The sequence below is a fragment of the Aotus nancymaae genome, unplaced genomic scaffold (genome assembly GCF_030222135.1).
Source record: "Aotus nancymaae isolate 86718 unplaced genomic scaffold, 86718_ANA_hifiasm-v0.15.2.pri h1tg000001l, whole genome shotgun sequence".
In the NCBI taxonomy this organism is placed as follows: domain Eukaryota; kingdom Metazoa; phylum Chordata; class Mammalia; order Primates; family Aotidae; genus Aotus; species Aotus nancymaae.
The window spans coordinates 8,203,166-8,219,918 of record NW_026988412.1 but is presented as its reverse complement, the minus strand read 5'-3'; the positions used below and the strand labels follow the sequence as shown (position 1 = coordinate 8,219,918).

General features: G+C 40.2%; 1 protein-coding gene across 1 annotated transcript in view; it reads left to right on the top strand.

Annotated features, from left to right (window-relative positions):
• PCSK2 (proprotein convertase subtilisin/kexin type 2) overlaps positions 1-16,753 on the top strand; it is a 252,707-nt gene that overhangs the window by 183,266 nt on the left and 52,688 nt on the right. The window contains exon 6 of the mRNA XM_012474808.2: positions 7,190-7,266. Coding sequence (XP_012330231.2) covers positions 7,190-7,266 — 77 coding nt within the window. The remainder of the gene's footprint in view (positions 1-7,189; positions 7,267-16,753) is intronic.

The following is a 16,753-nucleotide window of genomic DNA, read 5'->3' as shown; positions in this document are numbered from 1 at the left end:
ACCCAAGTTTTAGAGCCTATCTTGGAGTCAGCTCTTAGAGCTTCATTACAATGAATGGCAGCTTCTTTTTAATATATCGGGTCAGCCCCAGGAATTTATGCTTTTAGAGAAGCTCTTAAAATTCATGTGGGGAATCAGCCTCCATCTAGCTTAGTACACGCTTCATTGGCCTTCTAAAATAGCAAGTCAAGCAAGAAGACATAGACAGGCAGAGACCACTCTAAAGACGCCCTCCAGAGGTGTTTGCCTCGGCTGTTACTTAGAACGACTGTTCACTCCTTTCTGCAATACAGCTGCTCTCCTCCCACACAGAGTTTTGGAAAATATCAATTAAAGATGAGATTTTAAACATCTTTTAAAAAGATAAAGGCACCTTTTTAAATTTGGGGCACCCTATTAGCCATTAGGAAATACTGTTATTATTTTCTCGTCTGTTTAGTGCTTAGAACCGCTCCCAAGTCTGCTGATAACGGTGGCAATGAAGGCCAAAGAATGGAGCTACTTAGCTCTGAAAAATACTGGCCAGGCACAGAGGCTCACACCTGTAATCCCAGCACTTTGAGAGGCTGAGACAGGGGGATCAGTTGAGGTCAAGAGTTCTAGACCAGCCAGGTTAACATGATGAAACCCTGTATCTACTAAAAAAAAAAAAAAAAAAAAATACAAAAGTTAGCCAGACATGGTGACTGTAATCCCAGCTACTCAGGAGGCAAGAGAATCACTAGAACCCTGGGGGCAGAGGTTGCAGTGAGCTGAGATTATGCCACTGCACTCAAGTCTGGGCAATAGAGCAGGACTCCATCTCAAAAAATGAAAAAGAAAAAGAAAAAGAAAAAAGTCCAGCCACCCAGGACACAGCTTGGGGAAAGGTGACACCTGTGTGGCCTGACTGTTAAATTATATCATTCCTCTTATCTGGAGAGTGCTTCAGTGATTATAGAAGTTGCCAGAATTTCCAGGAGCAATAAGAAAGTGATTGGAAAAAAGTGTTAAATCCACAATGGGAGAACACTGTGTCACTGGAAAAGTATACGACCCTGGCAGCCTTTGGAGCATGGAAGGAAGATTCAAACAAATTTCTGACTATGTCTCTTTTCCTAAATTTTTTGAATGCTGGAGAAATGTTAAATTTCATTAAGTTTACAGCCAGATTTAATACAGACATAAATCCCTTTAATGTTGGTTTCAGTCAAAAGTGAGCTGAACATTATCGTTAAACCAGTGCATGTGGGAGAATTATTTGAAGAAAATCAAAATAGGCACAGTTGGGAGCATGAAGCCATGACCATATTAGATGCAAGTAGGCGCAATAGCAAAATTCTTTAGGCTCTAATGGACTGGGCTATTTTGCTTCTCAGTTTCCATACAGATGAGCTTTGTTCTGGAGCAATATGGTTGCAGTTTGAGAGTCTATCTGAAGAAGCTCATTTCTCTTTCATTAGTCCATGAGCACAGTGCAATTTCAGCTAATACTGTTACACAGCTCCTAGCTGGGTTATTTGGTTAAATGCCTTCAGGGAAAGTAGCAAGGCAAAATAAAAGGACAAATGCAATGCAGTTTCTTGTTCTGAGTTCCTGTAGCTGTGGAATTACATCGGCGGTTGATCATACACCACATTGTACTCGTGATCATAAACCCCTGTTATTTGAGATGTTATTCAAATCTTGTATTATTTGATGTTTCACAAGAAACAGCTTGTCTTCTGTGGTGCAATTTCCTTGAGGTTGGGTTTGTATATGAGTACAACTAGAGAGACTTGTTTCTCGTCAAGGTTCGTGGACATGCTAGTAGGTATATAGTGCCATTTGTGTGAAATTGAAAATGACATTCCCTACTGGCAGGTGAACTGCAAAACAGCACCCTATCCTCTCTCTGGGCAAATTAGAAAAGGGACCCCCTTATGGATGGACAAATGGACAAAAAATAGCCCCTCTGGGCTGACAATTCTTTTTTAAAGCCTCCCCTACCTTGGGGTATGGAGGTGGTACACATGGCTTAAGTAAGTCCAATGCAGACCCTAGTTGCTCCCTGTGGGCAGGAACCCCTGTGCAATGCACAATCTGCACAACTGTATATTATATTACAGCCCTGTTTACAGAAAACACTTTCACAATTTTGTAGTTAGACCACAGAGTTTGCCCCTCAGTACTCTAAAAATATCTATTCAGTCACATCAGTGGGTGTCCGTATTAAATACATTAGCTTTCTTTCTTATGGCAAGTACCTGCCACTCTCTGCCAAGGGCAATGTTCTAACTTTGGAAACAAACAAGACACTCGTAGGTGGAAAAACAGAAGAACTACAGGGTAGTAACCCCTAGGGGCTGCCCTTGACCAGTGGTGGGCAGTGCAGTGGCAGAAACCATGGTGGTACTTCCTCATCATCACAGTGTAAAGCTCTCCTCAGCCTCCATCAGTATCCAGTGAGCTGAGGCCCAGTATCTGCCTGATAACCTACCTTCGACTAGCATGAGATGCAGGAGGAGCAAGCTTGAAACTCCCAACAAGGTAGTCAGACTAGTTCATACCCGATTCAGCAGCTGCAGCCCAGGAGAGAACAGGGTATGGGGCATGTATGTCTCAGAGCAAAGAGATCTGCCCAGAAAGACAAAGACTGAGTGAGATGCTGTAGTGTGGGCTATCATATGGCAGCCTGGGAGCCCAAGAGGCCTAGGACTTCGGTCAGGGATCAGCAGACTCTTTCCAATAAAAGGCCACATGGTAAATACATTAGGCTTTGCGGGTTTTTGTCACAACTACTTATCCTCTGCTGTTAGAGTGCAAAAGCAACAACGGGCAATTCATAAACAAATGGACGTGGCTGTGTTCCAATACAACTTTACTTACAAAAACAGGCTGTGGACTGATTTAGCCGGTGGACCACATTTTGTGACCTTTGCTGTAGGTGATCAAAGAAAGAGGACACAACAGAAGTCAAAGGTGAGGCATTGCCCACACTGCGTGGGGCAACCTGCTTGCCAGCTTACATCCTTCTTTCATTTTATCCTCACAGCAACCCAGTAGTAACAGTTTTACCACCTACATTTTGAAGATGAAGAAACTACAGTTTCTAAAAAATAAGAAAATTTCCAAGGTCAAAAACAGCCTTATTTCAAAACCAAGTCTGTTTGACTTGAATGCCTCTCTCCCTCCCCCTACGCCAAGCTGGTACCTGCAGACATATTTGTCTAGGGCGGCCCAGCAAGGGAAGTGCATTGGCCGTAGAGGCATTAAATTCCAGATTTGGGGGCATGGATGGCAGTGCCAGGGCCAGGTGCAGTCTCAGGAGCCTCAGAAGCTTCTCTATGGATGTAAAAGCAATGGGCAACAGCCACCATTGACTGCAGGAGCTCCCACCTCTGTCATCACTAGCCTTCCGATAGATCAGCCCCAAATCTGAAAGGTGCCATTTGTGTGCCTGCGACTTTCACAGCCAGGCAAATACAGCATCTCATATATAAAAAGCCAGAGGGATCTGTGAATATAACAAGTGACTGTCCTTTCTTAGCGTGGTGCAGGCCATCTGTTTGAAAAGAACACAGTGCAAACAGTGCCAAGTTGTAATTATTAAACTTTCTAGCTAACAGCAAGTCTCATCTTTCTTTCTAATTATGCATTCAAATATTCAGAAATTAGGCCTTAGAATTAATAAATACCAGAGATGGGTTTTTTCCCCCCTTGCACTAAACTTTTAGAAGAGAAAATGAGCTATCATCAGAAGTTTCTTCCAGAAATAACTCCCAGAGAAGCCCTGAGGTCAGCTTGGAATCAACCCAACCTTCTCACTTTCGGTGTGATGGTACAATGATAATTCAAGTTCTTAATGATGACTCTGAATCATCTTGATCCTGAATCATCAGAGATTAAATTATTTTCACTAAACAGCTAGTCTTTTCTAAAGGAAGAAAATCGATAAAAAGATTTCGGAAAAGTTAGAGAACTCCAAACAAAGCAAGCATCTGCAAGCCTCAGTGACCAGAACATTAAATTCACCAAACACCACCTGCTCCAAATGTCCATGTTAATCGCAATTACAGAAAACTCCAGTATCATTCAAGGCCAGTTTAACTTATTCCTGTACACAAATAACTTTATGGGAGACAGCATTGTAATTCAAATCAATCAATGACTCGGTTTGGCTGTAAAAGCATAAACAGAACCCTTGCAAAATACTGTTCTTCCTTGCTAGAAACCATTTGATTTTTAGCCAGAAAACATACAGCCAAACAAGAATAACAACTGTTTGCCTTCCTTAATGTTCAGTGTAGACTGTTACCCAAGGAATTAGGCATTAGTCATAAAAAATTAATTGCAAAGGCAACAAAACGATTGGGGTTCCTGAGTTATCATCCATTTCATCATTCAGAGGCCAATTTGACCCCAGGCAACACACGGTCTTTCTTCTTGTTATAAAAGTGGTCACAGAGTTCTGAGGGTTCTCAGCTGTAAGCTCTGCTCTCAGAACTCTCCAGGTCCTCCTTCCGACCCCCGCTGTGTCAGGGCAAACTATCTTCCCAGGGTCAGGAGCAGAGCCAAGAGCCTCACCCAGACAGACCCCAGTGATAATTATCAGCTCAAAAGATAAGCCCAAGTGGAAAATTTGGGAAGCAAGTCACTCAGGCAGCAACTACAAAGGGACAGACACTCTCTAGTTTGTTCTCACTGACTTCATTTCCCCCTGCCAGCCTGATAGAAACGTGGTCTCAGTCAGCTCAGGTTTTGACCCTGCCCCTCCCTGTGTCCAGAAGCGCCCTCAAGCTTCAAAAGACTCACACAGCCTTCCAGAGAGGGAGACAGGGACCCAGTGCTGGCTTTCATCATCTGTCCACTCCGGCTTCTGCAGCAACCCCATTCCCACTGGCCTCGGTGGTCAATTCACCCAGATCCTGCCTAAACCCTGGATGCTCATTGTCCTGACCACCAGAATGTCCTAGGCCAGCTGGTTCTCAGCATCACGTCTTCACCAACCTCAACCTCCCACAGAATGTTCTGCCTCTCCCTGCTCTGCACTGGGGATCAAGGGAATGCAGGATGGAGCTGCCTCAAGCCTGCAGCTCAGATGCCTCACAGGGGCGCTTCTGCTCTGCAACTGCATGCCCCTGTCGTGGGCAGAGTCCTAGGCCTCTCTGAGGCTGGACATCCCAGCGCGCCCCATCCCACTCCAAGAGCACAGCTCAGAAGGAAGAGGCAGCCTCAGGGGCCTACTGAGAGGCCACTCCTGCTGGATTTCCAGCCCACCTCACCTCAGGGAATTTTAATTCTTTCTATAGAGAAACAAACCCAATTGAGCAGATACTATTCCAAATCTACTGCTTAAGATTCAATCTCAGCTTTGAAGCCCAGAAGAAAAAGTATTAACTCATGTTTCTCTAGATATTCCTACCCCACTAACTCACTCTACCTAAGAATGCTCTTATCTCGAAAAATTCAGAGGTTAGAACAGAACGCATTTGGGAAGACAAGTAAGTTGCTATTTCAAGACAGTGTCTCTGAAAAGAACTGAAATTCAGATGTTGCTTGGGGAGTCACTGGGGGAAAGGCCAAATCTGAAAGGGTGTCCCAGGGAAAAGGATTGTGGACCAGATACAGAATTAAACTTTAAAAGTGAATGAAAGCTATTTGGGTTCTAAGTGGGGAAGGAGTCAGAAAACTGGCGACTTGCCAGTAATTACGGTTAGTAGAGACAGGAAGACTTCCTCCTCTCAAAAAGCCACATGTTGAATGAAGACCCAGATCCTGGAAATAAAAGATAGATGTGCTTATAACTCCAGGCAAATGACTGGACCACATTTCAGGGTGACTCCTGCCCAAGTACAGCATTTGTTTAAATAAATTAGCATTATAATTCTGATTATTACAACTACTGGTAATTAGCTGCCCTTTGTCATCTAAACAAGCAAAACAAAAATTAATGGAATTAGTGGAGTTGCTCTTAAAAACATTATGCCATTACATTAGGCTTACAAACTCAAGTGTGTCACAAGACTAGTGTGTTACCCTATGATAAAGCACAGTTCCTAAATATGTCTCAGGACCCATAAAATCAAAAAATGCCAAAGCTGGAATATGCCTCTAAGCCAGTGTTTCCTGGCCCAATGTATACTGTGAACCAAGAAGCCATCTGGGGTCTTCATTTCAGACCCCAAAAACAAAGGAGAGGCGAATGAGATGAGGAACTTCAGAGAGATCAGCATCTCCAGGCAAGCAGAGAAGGGAATGGGGAAGGAATGGGTTATTCACTAAACAATGGTGGATCATCTACCATCATAGACCAGAATAAAAGGCAGACCAACTAAAGACCTAAATGTTAAATTTAAAAAAAAAAAAAAACACAGAATCACTTAGATGGTTTAAGTAATGAAATAATTGATTTATGTGGGGAAAGATTCTCATTGGGAAAAGGGAGGTGTTGGATGACACAGAATAGCACACTTTTGACCATATGCTGTAGGGCATAAGAGTTCATACAGACACTTATTGAAGTTTGCAATGGTATATTTCTTTGTTTGATTATTCGATTTATGTCTGTCCCCCCAATTAGGCTATAAGTTACATGAGGGCAGGGATGCCACCATTGTATTCCCATACTTAGCAAAGTCTCTGACATATATTGGACTATTAATGATGATTGTTGAGTGAATAAATAAGATCAATTGTGGACAACTTTGGGGTATTGGGCAGAAGTTTAACACCCTTAAGGGGAAAGGAAACCAGCCTATGCCAGTCTGAAGGAAGAAGCGGGATGTGAGCCTTCTGCATGAAGCAAGGAAACTCTAGAGGCCATCTCACTTATGATGTGAGAACTAGAACAGCTGGCCATCTGTCCCAGGAAGCATCAAGGAAGCTCACCCTAAGCCCTGGGTTCCAGGTGAAATCCATTAACCCACAAGGGATACATCAACTTAAAATGAAGAAAGTCCTGGAGAACACAGGGCTTAAATTTGCTCACCCCTTGAAGGCTTGAAATAGGATGAAATGGGGAAGCCTGGAAGAGAATATCAAGAGAGGATAGAAAGCTCCAAGGACACGCTTTGGCTCCAACACAATTTTGCAAGGGTTGGCCCAGTGCAGCACATTAACCCAGCACTCCAGGGAAGACCAGAAGCATGTAAAGTCTTGCAGCTCGTTCCCTTTACTGCGCCTCCGGCTCTACGGACCTAATGAGATTGCCTTGCCTTGTGTTTTTCAGAATGCCGAAGCAAGTTACGACTTCAGCAGCAACGATCCCTATCCTTACCCTCGATACACAGATGACTGGTTTAACAGGTAAACTGGGCCTTGGGAGGTCTCTTTGACTTTAGACTTTGGGGTTTTATTTTACTTTGTTTTGTTTCAGGCTTGGCTACCACCAGCAAAATAATCCTCATGCTTCATTAAATTATATTGTGATTTTTCTTCTCGGTGGCTACATTCTCTAAAGTGGAATTTTTAATATTACAGTCTTCCACTAGAATAATCTTCTGTCTGATTTGTTCTGCTAAACTTGAAATTATTTATCACTTTAATCCATTAAAGAGAAAAGAAAATAGAAATAAGAAGTCCTTTCTCAACCTATTACAAGGTGATTTAAAACATGCTGATTTTGCTTTATGTATTGAAACTATTGCAGACAAGCTTTTCGCCCCATGGGTCTGTGTCTATGTGTTTTTGAAAAGCGTTCTGTATATTTTCTGCTATGACCTCTTAATAGCTTATGGAGTCCCTTTCAACAAAACAGTCAGTATGATTGAAGTATTTGAAGGTTTTCAAATACTTCAGAGGCAGAGGTTTGAAGTATTGCTTGGGATAAACATCCTAACATGTCAAACTACTCAAAGAGTCCATCCAAGAGTAGAATTTTCCTTCAGCCTGTTTTTGCTACTAAACGTAGAAATGTGATCTCCTTTTTTCTTCAAGTAAACATTTTGCTTAAATGGTTAATTGCACATAAGTGATATGAAGAAATAAAGATGTGAGGCTTGCTCAATGAAATAATACTGTAATTTTTAAACCTACTATTTCCCTGTTACTGATGTCCTTGGGTGAAGTTCATAAAAACATATGAACTTCAATTAGTTGTATAAAAACATATGATGTGTAGAGCACTTTATCCTTTTTTTCCTTCTCATAGCACTTTAAGAAGTAGATAAAACAAAAGTTGTCATTTTCAGTTTAGTGATAAGGAAACAGGCTAAGAAGGATTGAAGGGCTTCCTTGGTCAAACAATTCAAATTCAAGTCAAAGCCAAGATCAGCCTCATGCTTCAGATTGTTTCCAAATCCACATTTGTACTATTCTTTGCAAGTATCATTTGTATTATTTGATACAGGAAGCTTGATGACCAGAGTATGTTCAGGGGTAGATCCTCAGTAAACAGGAAGCTTAGACTCTGTCTCTAAAATCAGTAAGTTGACCTGAGACCTCCCCCACCCCGCAATCTGATGAGGGGTTGGCACGGGGTACACAGGTTCTGGGTACAAATGCAAAAAAGAAGAAAAAAGAAAATAAAATTAACTTTTAACATTTTGCAAAGATCATTGCTGATGTCGGATAGCACAATTCATTCTCTATCCACATCACCTGCAACCTGAAAATGACAAGCAGTGCTTGGAGGTGTGTGTTTGGAGGATGAGAATGTATAAAAAAGTTCTGAAAACTTTTGGCATGAAGTGTGTTTTACCTCTATGACTAGTAACCCTAGATCTTAGCATATCCTTAGCAAACAAATCATTTCAGACACAAGAATGTGAAGTTACTAAATCAATGCCATTAAGCTGGGGTTTAGACAGAATTGGGAATGGCCATCTGGAGCACAGTGCTGAGAAGAGCCATGAGAGGGTCTGGCTTCAGGAGGATTGATTACCAACTGTCCGCATGAATATCAGAAAGTGCAATGGCGACACGTGCGCTGGCTACTTGCTGTCTTTCTGTAGCTAGAAGGTACTAAACTAGTCCTTGATTGATTGATGTAAGCACAAAAATATAACCAATGGAATGGTTTTCCCCCAATCTCATTTTCTGAACCCCAACACAATCTCCCCTAGCCAAATCTTCCTGGGACATGTGCTGTAAAAATACTCCTTAAAAAAACTAAAAACACTAGGGAAATGCCTTCTCTCTTAAATACTTCATTTGCAAACTTGCTCTCAAAAGTATAATTTTAAACCAACTAAAAACCTTCAATTAGGACTGATTAGTGCTTAGGGCAATAAAATTCGTCACTGTCAGTGGTAAGAATTCTCAAGTGTCCAATTACCCGAGACACAGTCATAGTGACTCAGGCAAGCATGATCCCCGTGCCTTAGGGAGCCAGTGACTAAAACAGAGTGTCCACTTTGACCAGCAAATGGGTTCTTCTCTATTATAAAGTTATTTTCAAAGATCCTCATCCACTATGGCTTGTTATTACAAAGACTAGATGATGCCACCACTCAAATCATAACGACTTTCAGTACGTAACTACCATTGTAAATGGTTATAGGAGGCGGGTGGGGTGAAGCTCAAGTCCACAGCACTGGGGGAATCCTTAGTTCAAAAGGTCACTATGGTCCTGGAGATGATTCCTGCTTGACTGAAGGAGAATTTAAATAAAGTATCCCTTCCATGAGTACAGGACATGTTTATTTAAAAACCCCTGTGGGATAAAACGATATTATGCCTGATATTTTCTTCAATATTACTTACGGCTTGAGGCAGGAGGGAAGAGAATGATTGGAGTATAGAGGTGATAAAATTGGTTACGAGTTAATCATTGTTAAAGCTCTGTGATGAGTACATGGGATTTTACTCTATTTTTGTATATCTTTGATTTTTTTCTAATAATAATAAGTGAATTTAACAAGCGTAGGGCATACAAAGAGGCAATAGCAGAACTGGGACTTCAGTTTGGTATCATGAAACTCTTCATTTTGGTGTGTACGTTTCCAAGGAGCTTGCAATGTCATATGAGAAGGCAACAGATGTCCAAGTTACTACAGTGCAAAAATGTAGCCCAGGCTAAAATAACACAAGGAGAGCTCATACACATTGAGCAGTTACTGTATTTAAGGCACTGTTCTATGTTTTGCATGTATTCATTCGACTAATTCTCATACTAACCCTCTAAAATAGGTATTATGGTTTTCCCCATTTGGGAAACTAAGGCACAGAGAGGTTAAGTAACTTGTGCAAGGTCACAAAGCTAATAAGAAGTGGAGGCAGGATTTGATGCCAGTGGGTCATTGGTCTAGGATTTTACTGAAGGTAATAGGTAGAGCTGGGAGTAGGGAACAAATCTATCCCAGGGCAAGGATACAATCTGGTCAAAGATGAACTGGTGGAGAGGTGCAGAATATGTTCAAGAGGTGGTCTGGATAACTGGCATGGGATTTGGAGGCTGGTGCAGAAGGCAGCATTCTAAGAAGGGTCCACAAGTGCAGTGGGGAATAAAAGGGTTGGACAAGTTGCTAGGAGAAAGAAAGAAATTTCGTGGTTGGGTCAGAAACTGGGCCAGGGGCATAGATGAGGCTCATTCTCTCATTACACTCAAGATATGCTGCTACTCTCAGAAGCCCCAATAGCCTGGAGCCTGGCACTCGCTCTTGGCTGGCACAGGACCCAGCATGAGCCTCTCACCACTGTGCAGACACCAAGTCATCCCACAGGTTCTTCAGGTGTTTTCTGGGTATAGGCACCAAATCTGATGCCCCGTCTCTGTTCAGCAGACTTGGAGCTCTTGAGAAATGTGGGGCCAAAACTCTACGTTTAGGGCTGACATGCTGGCCAGCAAAGGGCTTGTCGCTATTAACTATTCCAGCCACGCTGACTGCCACAAAGCCTAGTTACAACGCAGGAGCAATTGCTTCACAGGAAAAGGCAGTGGCTCTCCAGCACAAGATTCTCACTGCTGTGAAAGCAGCAAATAAAATGCACTAGAAGCGACGCTGAAACAAGTAAAATGTTCCCCTTGGTTGAGAGACTGAGTTCAACAGCAGTACATCTCTCCTAGGTTTTCCTGACACTTTAAACAATCATCTCATATCCTCTGCACTTACTCATTGTTTTCCTTTATTAAACTCCAAGCCAAGGGTGCTTTAGGAAAACAAACTTCATACATATTCAGTACTGCTTTTAGGGAATGTGTATATTAGAATAGCTTGTCTTGTGCTTGATCTGCTTTTATTGGATTGTTCCTGTTTAAGCAGAGCAAGTGTGTTTATTCTACTGTGAACCATTTAATAATTACATGCAGTATCTGAGCTCCAGGGATGTACTTGAAACACGGCTAAGAAATTTTCAAAAAGAATATAATTTTCTCCTAACTTGCAAGGAGCAAAATACAATTGACCAGAAATAATAATAATAACAACTCAAATTGCAAAAAGGTAGAAAATAATATACATTTAATAAGCATCAGTAATGTGCTAAACAGATATAATTGATTTGCTGGGAGGTATCAGGATTTAGCACTCAAAAAGTATTGACTGAGTGGCTGATGGATGAGTGGCATACCTTTTCAACATGCCAAGGTGCGGAGTGGCCTTGACATCTGTCCATTTTCAAGCTGCCTGCTGCTCTCAAGGTCTGCAGCCCACATTTTGTCAATAATCTTGCAGCCCTGCTCGGTTTTAGGTCAATGTTTGGTGATGCATTGCAGATCTGTATTCCATTACTGTGCTGTTGTCCATAAAAATCCCTCTTGCATAGCACTTCTTTGACAGGCATTCACCACTGAAATGTCATCCCTGCCATTGACGATATTTATGAAGCGTCAGAGGATGCAGCATACTCTATCTATTAAGCCCTAAACAGTGAGAGATTCTGGGTGAGATGCAATTCTTGGCTGCAAAAAGTTTACTGTAAATTCAGCCAGAAAGAAGACATTTATTACTCAAGCAACCAAAATGGAGGGAAGGAAGATGGATAAATGGAGGCTGAAGAACATTTATCTCTTTGTGAGCCAATGTGATTGATAGCATTAGTTAAACCTTCAAATAAGAAAGATGTTCTGTGGTTAACTTTTATTTTCTTATTAAAAGTCATATTTCATTCTGAAGAACCCTACGCAACAGGCCACAAACAAAGTGTGAGAAAAATGGCTCTCTCTGATTGGCTATTTTCACACTGATGTAAACCAATACCTTACCCTGGTGACACTTAGTGGTTTTGAAGTAGATGAACATCTTTCCCGTATGTCTTTATGAACTAATTCTGAAACCACCTCCTGGATAATAAAATGCAAACTGCTTTCAAAGACATAAGCTAACTACTTTTTATGTGAGCTTCAAGACTACCTCATAAGTCAATATTAGCTCAAAGGTTACTGCTTTTAACCAACACTTTCTACATCCAAACCAAAGCACAGTGAAATCCAACAGTTTTTTTTTTTTTATTTCTAGTCCTCTACTTGGATTAGAAAAGTATTTAGCATTTAAATTTTTCCTTCAGCTAAAAGGAATAGATGTAATATAGACTTAGCAGTTATGGAGAAAATTATAAAGATTGTAAAAGCAAGACCTATATTTGGGTATAATTACTTCTACCTTGTAAGCTAATGTACGTGCCATATAGAGATTTTATAGTCCTCTGGTGGCAATAACTCTTTTCTTAAGAGAGAAAAATACAGTACATTATGTAGACAAATGTAATATTACATTAATTGCTTGGTATGGAATGAGTGATCCCTGAATCAGTTCCCTTATCTATAAACTGGGACTAAAGCTCCCACCTTGAGGGCTTGTACTGGGGATTGGAGACAGCTATAGAGTGCTTGGTACAGAGCATGGTGCATGGTGAGCACTCCCTAACCAACAGCCAATAGAGTTGTGAATTTCAGTAAAGAGATTTCTACAGGAGCTAAGTCAAAGATTATTCAACTACAAAGAAAAGTAGAAGAATTGATGCTACAGGAGTAAATGGATGGTTCAGCCATTCACCCATCTTTCTCAGACATCTGCTTTCTCATGCAAGCTTTTGACAGAAACTGGGCAACAGTCAGCTCAAGGTTAAACTTTCTGTCAAGATTTTAGTGCCTGTGTTTCTGCACTGCTGATTGAAAAAAGAGTTATAGCCAAAGATACCTTGTATACATGAGACAAGTTTGATCTATTAGGAAAATTGAAATGTCTAGCATCTGGCCTCAGAAAGATGAGGGGCCTGATCACTTCTCCAGAAAGCAATGGGTGCTTGCCAGCAGACTCAGGGACTTCCCCAGAAGCAGCTTTGCTCATTCTCACCTATCCCCTATTCTAACCTATTCTGACTGACCTATTCATTTCTCATCTGTTCTATCAAGTAGGCTCTTGAAACCCTAAAGTCTTACCCTGTAGAGCTCATTGGACATTAGCCAGCAAATGTGGTTGATGCCAAACTAGCCAGGAAGTCTCTGCATTTTAGTTCTAATATGTCTAACACTGGAGCTTCTTTCTCCAAAGCCACGGCTGAAAAGACTGCAGCTAGCCACCATGGGTCTTCTGTTGTCTAAGAATCTGTAGACGTAGGGAGACTGGAGACCAGAAGACAAAGAAGGCCTCATGTGCATGAACCTGACAAAGTTGCACACTGGCTTGCTGACTGATCTGTCTTATCTCCTCATCTCTGAATGTAGATCCCTGAAACACTGCAGTAGAAGCTGGCTGTCAGAAACAGAACTAAGTAGCCAGTGGAAACAGCAATAGGACCAGTAGCCAGGAAAGTAGCCAGAAAAGGAAGAGAGATTAAAAAAAAAAAAGAGGAAAAAAATCTCCACATGAAAATTATCCTAAAATCCAAAATTCCAAAATATCTGAAAAAAAAAACACCTAAAAAATGAAAAATGAGGATATCAATTTATACCATATGAAGTTGGTTCTATGAAGCAGTCTTGAAAAAGACTTTATAATAAGCTATTTTTAGTTTGTTCAGAGTGATAAATGCATGAATAACATCTATTTTAAAGAAAAGTAAATGAGGGGGGAAACATAGGCAAAAACAAAAGCATGGACATGAAAAGAATGAATTGCAGCTGAAAAATACAGCCTGTGGAATAAAATCTCAATAAATGTGATAAAATGTAGCCTGGATACAGTTGAGGAGATAATTATCAAATTGAAGATAACAGTCTGTTTATCAAAAACCTACAGCAAACATGATTCTTCATGGTGAAGCTTTGATAGCATTCTCTAAGTCTGGGATCAAGATGTGGGCTCTCTCTACCATCTCTTTAATTCAGCATTATGCGACCTTTCATAGTCAATCAAATAGTTATAAATCTAAGAAAATGTGTGAGATCGTTAAGAAGAAAATTATGAAATTTACAAAAGATATAAAGGAGTCCTAAATTAATAGAGTGGTATACTAAGTTCATGGATAAGAAGATGGAGCAATATAAAGACATGTCAAATTAATCTACTAATTCATTGCAATTTCGATTAAAGTTTCAATAGATTTTTCAATAGAACTAGATGAAGTTATTTTAAAATTGATATGGAAAAACAAGTGGCCAAAATAGAAGAAAACAAATAAGGAAGAGGAAAAAGAGGAAGAGAATGAGGATAAAGAAGAAGAAGATGAGGTAGAAGTTCAACAACAACAGAACAACAGCAAGATGGGGAAGCTTTGCCAACTGGATACCAAAACATTACATAACCGTAATAATATGAGATTGTATGATTAGCACAGAGAGAGACAAAAAAGATCAAGAAACAGAATAGAGAGTGCAAAAACAGATGCCACATAAAAGGAAGCCTAATATATGATTAAGATAGCGATTAAAATGATGAGGAAAGGATGAAGTGAAGGTATTCAATAAGTGGGATAACTATGCACATGGGGAGAAACAGACATCCATTCCACATATTGAGCATAAATAAAGAATTAAAGACCTAAATGGATATAAATCTTTTAGGAAAAAATTAAGAAAAACATCTTTATGATCACAACATAGGGATGGATTTCTTTCTTTTTTTCCCCCAATTGATTTAGAAGTTTATTTTGCCAGTTATGGATCATGACCCACGACACAGCCTTAGGAGGTCCTGAGAACAGGTGCCCAAGGTGGTTGAGTTAGAACTTGATTTTATACGTTTTAGGGAGACATAGGACATTAATCAGTACATGTGAAGTAGACATTGGGTGGTCTGGAAAGGCAGGACATCTTGAAGTGGGGGCTTCCAGATTATAGGTAGATTCAAAGATTTTCTGATTGGCAATTGGTTGAAAGAGTTATTATCCAAAGACCTGGAAAAAATAGAAAGTTGTGTCTGGGTTAAGATAAGGGTTTGTGGAGACCAGGATTCTTTTCATACAGATGAAATCTCATAAGTGGCCACTCTTAGAGGCATTAGATGACAGATGTTTCCTGTTCTGACCTTTAAAAGGTGCTAGACTCTCAGCTAATCTCTTCAGGATCAGAAAAATATCTAGAAAGGGCAGAGGCTCTCTACAGAATGTAAATTAGGGATGGATTTCTTAAGCCACTAAACCACATGGAAAAGGAAATGATTGACAAAGCTGGCTACATTAAAATTAAACACTTTTATTCAAAAAAAAAAGTCACAGTAAATAAATTTGGAAGACAAGCCACAGACTAGAAAACATGTGCAGAAAATTTTATGGAAAACAGGCTTAATATCCAAAATTTGTAAAGAACAACTATAAATAAATAAATAAAAAGTACCTTAATAGAAGAAATGGGCCAAGTTTATTGACAGGCAATTTACAGAAAAGAGAATGTAAGACAAATAACCCATGCAAAGATTACCTTGCTAGTGATGAGGAAATCCAAAATGAAACAATAACATCCCATTTCACACCAAATGCACTACTAAAAATGGTAACATTCGACAATGATAAGTGTTGAAAAGGATTGAGCAACAGGACTGCTCATACCTTGAAGGTAGTACATAGCCATGTAACCTGTTTTAAGTTCTACAAGAAGACCCCAGAGAAGCTCTTTCTTATGTGTACATAGAAATAATAAACAAGAATGTTTCTTTTCAAATTATTTGTAATAGCAAGCAAATTGCAAACAATCTAAATACCTACCATTGGAAGTATAAATAAATAAATTGCAACATACTTATAAATGGACTACTACACAGCACTAAAAATGGATGAGCCAGAATTCACAAGTTAACTTCAGAAATTTTACATCAATTATATACTAGGAAATTTTTACATAGAGTTTGAAAACATGCAAATAGTGGCATATATGTTTATGCATACCTGATTATAAAGTCATGAAAACATTCTGAACAACAAACAGTACAGTCGTTACCTCTGAGGAAGCAAGGAGAGGAAGGAATGGCATCAGAGAGGGCCTCAATTGTATCTATAAAGATTTATGTTGTTTCTTGGGTTTTTGTTTTCTTTTTGAGACAGTCTCATTCTATCACCCAGGCTGGAGTACAGTGTCACAATCTTGGCACACTGCAACCTCCAGCCCCCAGGTTCAAGCAAATCTCATGCCTCAACCTCCTGAGTCACTAGGATTACAGGCATGTGCCTCCATGCCCAGGTATTTTTTTTGTATTTTTAGTAGAAACACGGTTTCACCATGTTGGCCATGCTGGTCTCAAACTCCGGACCTCAAGTGATCCTCCCGCCTTGGCCTCCCAAAGTGCTGGGATTACAGGAGTGAGACACCACACCCGGCCTATAAAGACTTATGTTTTTAAAAAAATAATCCAAACTATGAAAAACATTTGGCTTTGACAGATTTGGATGGTGACTATATGAGATTCATTGTATTATTCACTGAAATTGTCTATATTTTTTAAATATTTCATAATTTCACATTTTTAAATAGTAAACCTGA